The sequence below is a fragment of the Myotis lucifugus genome, unplaced genomic scaffold, assembly GCF_000147115.1.
Source record: "Myotis lucifugus unplaced genomic scaffold, Myoluc2.0 scaffold_269, whole genome shotgun sequence".
In the NCBI taxonomy this organism is placed as follows: domain Eukaryota; kingdom Metazoa; phylum Chordata; class Mammalia; order Chiroptera; family Vespertilionidae; genus Myotis; species Myotis lucifugus.
In genome coordinates, this window is record NW_005871317.1 from 395,424 (window position 1) to 402,422 (window position 6,999).

Sequence of the window (6,999 nt, forward strand, 5' to 3'; positions counted from 1 at the left end):
CCTGCCAACACTGCCCCCCACCCACCCACCCACCCACTCTTTGAAAGGGTCCTGGTGCTACCGAGAACCAGGTTGGAGGATTCCCCCCTACATACATGCCTAGCCAATTGGGGGAGAAGCAGGCAGGGCCCAGGGGCCCCCTGACCCGAACCTCTCTCCCCACCACAGTGCACCTGTGGCGCTTCTCCGGCGGCTACCCCGCCCTCATGGACTGCATGAACAAGCTCAAAAACAACAAGGTACGTTGGCGTCCGCTCGGCAAACCTCTCTGCTTATTGGTTCCGGCCCAGCCTGTGCCGGGGGCTGACTCTGCCACCCCGTGGGACCCGCTGTGGGGATTGGGGGGCGGGGGGTGGGAGTCCTGCTCCCCAGCTGCCCTGCCCTGACCACCGTGCCCGCAGGAGTACCTGGAGTTCCGGAAGGAGCGGAGCCAGATGCTGCTGTCCAGGAGGAACCAGATGCTTCTGGAGTTCAGCTTCTGGAATGAGCCGCAGCCCCGAGCAGGTCCCAACATCTATGAGCTGAGGACATACAAGCTCAAGGTGCCTTCCTCCCGCCCGACCCCTGCCTGCCCCTTTCCCCCTGCTATAGTGCAGCTGTAGGCGCCCCGAGGCGGGTGCCCCGGCACGGAGGCTGGGGTTTCTGGCCTCTCCCTCCCTCTGGGCTCAGAACAGAGGTGTGTATGCACCTGGGCCCCTGATTGAGGCCAAGGGACCCCTGGAGTTGGGGAGACTTGACAGTTTCCGGTCTTCACCCAGCTGTGACGCTGGAATCCGAGGTGAGGGTTCATTCGATTTTCTTCTGGTTCTCTCTCAGCCAGGAACCATGATCGAGTGGGGCAACAACTGGTGAGTGGCCGTGCCGGGGGCTTGGGTTGGGGAGACCCTGCCCAGCTGCCCTGCCAAGGCCCCTAGGGTACCACCTTTCCCGGGGCCAAATGGCAGGGAACCCTGCAACCTCTGCCCCTCGGGGATCCCGTGGGAGGATGCAACCAGGAGGTGAGCATCTTCTAGACCAGTGGTTCTCAACCTTCCTAATGCCGAGACCCTTTAATACAGTCCCTCATGTTGTGGTGACCCCCGACCATAAAATTATTTTTGTTGCTACTTCATAACTGTAATTTTGCTACTGTTATGAATTGTCATGTAAATATCTGATATGCAGGATGTATTTTCATTGTTACAAATTGAACATAATGAAAGCATAGTGATGAATCACAAAAACAATATGTAATTATAGATGTGTTTTCCGATGGTCTTAGGCGACCCCTGTGAAAGGGTCGTTCGACCCCCAAAGAGGTCACGACCCACAGGTTGAGAACCGCTGTTCTAGAGGATCCCCTGGGATCACCCAGCCCGCAGCTCACTTCCGTCACCCCATTCCCCGACCATCTCGAGAGCTGGGGGCCTCGGGCTTCTCCCTTGAGGTGGAGCAGAGCAATCAGCCTGGAGACACCTCAGGCAGCCCTCTGTCCCGGCCCTGGCGCCTCCCCAACACTCTTCTGCCGTGCAGGGCTCGGGCCATCAAGTACCGACAAGAGAACCAGGAGGCGGTGGGCGGCTTCTTCTCACAGATAGGAGAGCTCTACGTGGTGCACCATCTCTGGGGTAGGCTCCCCCCCACCCCACCCCCCACCCCAGGGGCAGTGTGGGGAGAGCCAGTCCTGTGTGCCCAAGGAATGAGGCAATGCCTTTCCCACAGCCTACAAAGACCTGCAGTCTCGGGAAGAGACTAGAAATGCTGCTTGGAGGAAGAGGGGTTGGGACGAAAATGTCTACTACACAGGTGAGTCCCTTCTGGGGGGGGGGGGGGGGCTGGGGGTGCAGTAGGGCCCTGGGAGGTCATCTGCTAGGAGCCCTATTGGAGGATGGAATCTAGCCTCCCTTGACTACCTCCAGCGATGGGGAGCTTGTTTTGAAGACAGTGAGTTATTGGGGTTCCATCCTGGTGGCTCCCTGCACGTGGTCCAGGCAGGCCTGAGTGAGTGCTCTAGGGGATGCCATAGCAACCAGGAGGTCTTTGCCTCCAAGGAGTGGAGTTCAGTGTGTCCTGTGACCTCGGGCGCGGTTCTCCACCTCACTGAGGCTGTTTCCTCATCTGTACAATGGCGATGGTGACAGTGCCTGCCTCAGATGCTCGAGGGAGGGTTGCAGGAGCCGATTTATAAAGAGGGCTACACCCAGGTCCTGGCACAGAGGAAGCATGCAGCAAATATTTCCCAGCAAGTTCTCTGTCCCTTCGCTGGGCCTCCTAGGACCATCTGGATCAGTAGGTGTTGACTGACGGAGCCCTTTTGTCCTACCAGTCTACTACTACTACAGTTACTTTCTTGGCATTTTTCTATAAATCCCCCTACTTTGTTCTTTACCTAGCATTGTCCTAAGCAATCGTATCTGTGAAATCACTTTTTACTAGGCTAGTGTTTTTTTTTTAAATATATTTTTATTTCAGAGAGGAAGGGAGAGGGAGACAGAGATAGAAACATCAATGATGAGGGAGAATCATTGATAGGCTGCCACCTGCATGCCCCCTACTAGGGATCAAGTCCATAACCTGGGCATGTGCCCCTGACTGGAATTGAACCTGGGATCCTTCCGTCTGCAGGCCCATGCTCTGTCCACTGAGCCAAACCAGCTAGGGCGAGGCTAGTTTTTTTGTTTTGTTTTCACAAACCCAGGAAAATAAATGTATAATTATGAAAAGCGTTTACATGTTGCATTTCATTACCACCTAAGTCCTTCGATTTGGAAGACCCGGTGCTCTCCCTGGGCCATTCCAGGAGGGCGGTGGGCATTTCCTGTCTCAGCATCCCAGGCCTCTCCCCCTCAGAAGCCAGTTTCCTGGGTGAGCTGGCCGCGTTCACCTCTGTGACCTCTGCCTCTCCCCGCAGTGCCCCTGGTGCGACACATGGAGTCTCGGATCATGATCCTGATCCCTTTGAAGATCTCGCCTCTCCAGTGATGCTGCTGCCGCCACCGCCGCCTCACTGCCCTTCTCCCTTGGGGCAGCCACGGACAGAGGGGCTCCCGGTCCAGCTGTCTTGGTTTTCTCTCTGATCTGGAAGGACTCTGGGGGCTAGTGCTCAGCTCAGACAACGGGGAGCTGAGGATGACAGAGTTCTGAGGACTTGGCAGCTCTACCTGCCCTGCCCATCCCTGCCCCTGTGCTGGAAGCAGTTTTTAATTTCTTTGAATGAAGAACAGCAACCTTTTATGTCTTCTCACATTCCCCCCGCCCCCCAAAAAAGTTCCTCATCTCGGGGCCACCAGTCCCCAAGTATTACCAAGGAAAATAACAGTTTAGCTTTAGTTGCACAAAAGGTAGTGTGTCCAGTGGTTAGAGGTGGGGTGGGAAGGGAAGAGGTGAAAGCAGACCGGGCTCTCGGGGAAATTCCCTGGTCTCCTCTGGCCATCCACTTGCTGGACAGTCCGACCCATGTCCCTCCTGCTGGGGAAAAGCCTAGAACCGCCTAGAATTGCAAGAAGTAAAGGGAAATCCTCAAGTTAGCAAAGTCAGCCGGAGGTCCACCTCATGAACCCAGAAAGGTTGGGGAAATGGAGCTGGAAAGGATCTGGGGGCAGGAAACAGAATGGAACAGAACGAGAACCAGTAACCCAGAAGGTAGAACGTAGAATTCACAGCTTGGGTTTGAACTGCAGAACTTGGAATACAGAATGGGGGACATAGCACCTAGGTGATGAGACCACCTCGGAAGGTTTCCTAATACAAGGCAGCTGGAAAGAGGCTCCTCGCTTTCCCTCTACACCATGTGGTTGAAAACTTGAATGTGTCATTGCAGCCGTCTGTCTGTGCAGGGAGTCTCCTGCCCTCCCTTTCCCTTCCTGTAGGCAGATATCGGGCCACCGCCTGTGCTTTTCCTCGGTGACCTCCACACCTCATGAACCTCTGGGTAGGTTGATTCTGCCTCCCTTTCAGGAAAACTTGCGCTGGAATTGCTGACGGAACCAATTAAATGTTTACTATAAACCATGGTGTCTTCTCATCATCTGCGTGGAGCTCTGGTAGGTGCCCCAGGCGGGGCCAGCTTCCAAGGTCCAACTGCTGATTTTCCTACCCACGTGGTCCTGTGCTTCCCGAGCTGCTTCTCAGGGAGGGTCGCCCCCGTGGCGGAAGGAACGCCTGTGTAACCAGGGATTCGGGACATCAGTGTTTCTACCTCCGGATAAGGATTCATACCAGAGCCCTGAACCTGCCCGTGCAATTCCTACCCGGGGTAGAAAACACTTGGAGCTGTGAAACGATGCATTAGGACTGCAACTGCCTGGGCAAATCGGGCCTAAACTAGGGAACTGCTGGTGCACTTGGGGGGAAAACACGTGTAAGATGGGCTTAATGCCCTCCCTGGCTCGCTGCCCTCAATAGTGTGGGATGTTAGGGTGAATGTGATGGTTAACAACCCAGGTTATGGCGGCAAATCCACAGGGGTCCAAATCTTCACACTGCCACACTTTAAAATATTTTAAGTTACTGATTTTAGAGAAACACCCATTTGTTGATACATTCATCGGTTGATTCCTGTATGTGCCCTAACCCAGCTGGAACCGGCAATCTTAGCAATCGCCAGTTGAGGACCCGGCCAGGGCTCTACACTCCCCCACTCTTGTGTAATCTTGGGCAAAAGACCTATTCACTCAACAAATACTTGGCAGAGAGCCTACTAGTCGCGGGCATTAAGACGCTGGGGGGAGAGTGAACAAAACACACTGAGTCTGCTCTCGCAGCCTCACTTTCCTGGTTTCCCAGGGCAGCGTGCGGTGATGGCAGTGGGGTCCTCCCTGGAACCCAGTTGCCTCAGCCCCTGACGCCCAAGTCACCAAACCGCAGCTAGCACCGGGCGCCAGCCGCCATCGCAGGCTTTCGAGCTTCGCTTCCGGCTTCCACGCCTCGCTTCCGGCCTCCGCCTTCCGCTTCCGGGCCTCCGTGCCGCGCTTCCGGCAGCTCACTCCTTCCTTCCGCTTCTCGATGGTGCGCGGGCTGCAGTTCCCCCGGCCGGCCGCCTGAAGTGAGTGGAACGCGGGGGCCGGTTCGGAGCGCGGGGCGGCGAGGAGGGGTCCGGACCCTGGGAGGGCGGCAGGGCGAGGCCGGGGGCTCGGGGGCTGCGGGGCGGGCCGCCCGCCCGGGGGGCGTCCTCGGGCCGGAGTCCGGCCCGGGTTCTCCGTCCTCGGGGCCGCTGCGCGCTCCGTGTCCTCTCGTGGGCAATGCTGGCTGCAGCGTCCCAGGCCCCACGTTGCAAACGCCTTTTTAAACGACGAGGACGAAGGCGGTGGTGAAAACAGCGCCCATGTACCGGGCGCTCAAGTTTGTGAAAGACACGCTTTTCTGGGTCCCAGTCGTGGTTGCTCACACGGAAGCCTTTCGGGTCTTTTGGCCAAAATCAGCTTATACCATGTAGGACCGTTTCCTAAAGGTTCTTAATGGAGCCGCTTGAAAAATATGTTGTATTGATTTTGAGAGAGAGAGAAGCATCGACGTGAGAAGGAAACATGGGTGGGTTGCCGCCCATAGGCACCCCGACGTGGGGCGGGGGTGATGCTGACCGCAACCTGGATGGACAGGAATCGAACCCGTAACCCTTTGGGGGCCCGGGAGGGCGCTCCACCCACTGAGCCACCCTGTCAGGGCTGCATCGAGCCACTTTTAAAAATTTAAATTTGCTTGAAATGTTTAAGCCTGTCATAAACGTAAAACTCGGTTCACTTGTCATGTGCAGAAGGTTATGATAAGAAGTTAATATATTTAAAGTGAAGACAGGTCCGTGTTCATGATTCCGGCCTGGTCTCCCTGTCTCAGGCTCTGCGATAGAGTCTCTTCGTGAAGCCAGGAACGTCGGGGTTCACAGATGGTCAACGAGGGACGTCTGACGCTCCTGGGAGCAGTCGGCCGTTTCTAACAGGAATCGGAAAGAGTTGCTTGCTCCTCAGGTGCCCGCCGTCATCGAAGATCACGCTGTGGCCCCCGAGGCCCCGCTCCCCATCGTCTGCATCGCCTTCGCCCGCGGGGCCTTCCCGGGCCGAGGCCACAGCCACCCCTGAGGTAGGGCCTCTTTTCTCACTGGGTCTGCGAGGGGGACACAGCCCGGAGGAAAGGGTAGGGACTGGTCCCAGGACTCAGGGCTTCCCTAGCTCCACTCCCACGAGCTGCGGGCTCCCTGGATGGTGGTTGGTGACCGATTTGTTGGGGTACAGGAGGGGGTGCTGCCCACCTCGGGGGGCTGTGGTGACAGCCAGGAGAGAGAGCAGAGGGAGGATGCTCCCTGACCCGAGAGCTCCATGAAATGTAGGCTCTGCTCTTTTTTTTTTTTTAAATATATTTTTACTGATTTCAGAGAGGAAGGGAGAGAGAGAGAAACATCAATGATGAGAGGGAATCATGGATCGGCTGCCTCCTGCACGCCCCCTACTGGGGATCAAACCCGCAACTCGGGCAAGTGCCCTTGATTAGAATCGAACCCAGGACCCTTCATTCCGCAGGCTGACACTCTATCCACTGAGCTACACCGGCCAGGGCTAGGCTCTGCTCTCTTAAATGTTGGGGGTCACCAGGGAGTTGACGGCATCCCCAGATGAGATGGTGGCACGATAATGGGGTTAAGAGCACCAATGGGACATCTTAATTGTGTCGGCCGGGGCAAGTCATTCCGCTTTCTGATGCTCCGTGTTCTCATCTATAAAACGTGCTTGTTCTTATCTGAAAGGTTTGTATAAAAAGCAAATGAGAGCATTACCCACAGAGTCAAGGACCAGCTCACGGTGATGAGGCAGTAGTATCAGGGCCGTGCTGTCGGCCGGGCTGAGGCGCTTGGTCAGTGGTGTGGTGGTGGTGCCTTTACAGGAGGTGGAGGGGAGGAAGATGAGTTCATTTCGGACAGGCCGAGGGATGACCCCCTCGCCCTCCTTTTACAGAGGATTTATTGCGCTTGGGAGGGTTGGCTGGTTTTCTTTTAAATCCTCACCCGAAAAAAAAAATCCTCACCCAAGA

General features: G+C 56.1%; 2 protein-coding genes across 4 annotated transcripts in view; both read left to right on the plus strand.

Moving 5' to 3' along the window:
• The first annotated feature begins 88 nt into the window (after positions 1 to 88).
• NIPSNAP1 (nipsnap homolog 1) lies at positions 89 to 3,987 on the plus strand. Its single transcript, XM_006099302.3, has 6 exons — positions 89 to 239; positions 402 to 542; positions 817 to 848; positions 1,513 to 1,607; positions 1,702 to 1,785; positions 2,891 to 3,987. Exons 1-6 carry the CDS (start codon positions 96 to 98, stop codon positions 2,959 to 2,961), a joined length of 567 nt encoding a protein of 188 aa, XP_006099364.1. The 5' UTR covers positions 89 to 95; the 3' UTR covers positions 2,962 to 3,987.
• A 993-nt stretch (positions 3,988 to 4,980) lies between these two features.
• Positions 4,981 to 6,999, plus strand: part of THOC5 (THO complex 5) — a 26,737-nt gene continuing 24,718 nt past the window's right edge. Inside the window, exons 1-2 of one of the 3 annotated variants that reach the window (XM_023762938.1) lie at positions 4,981 to 5,023; positions 5,812 to 6,054. The gene's annotated coding sequence lies outside the window, so the exon portion shown is untranslated. Of the gene's footprint in view, positions 5,024 to 5,804; positions 6,055 to 6,999 lie in introns of those variants that run through there. The other 2 variants (XM_006099281.3, XM_006099282.3) reach the window with 2 other exon arrangements.

Excerpts from the sequence above, each read along its gene's own strand:
- NIPSNAP1 (XM_006099302.3), top strand. The coding sequence starts at position 96 with ATGCCTAGCCAATTGGGGGAGAAGCAGGCAGGGCCCAGGGGCCCCCTG. Across the intron at positions 849-1,512 it reads ATCGAGTGGGGCAACAACTG|GGCTCGGGCCATCAAGTACC; the intron begins GTGAGTGGCCGT and ends TCTGCCGTGCAG. Across the intron at positions 1,786-2,890 it reads CGAAAATGTCTACTACACAG|TGCCCCTGGTGCGACACATG; the intron begins GTGAGTCCCTTC and ends CTCTCCCCGCAG.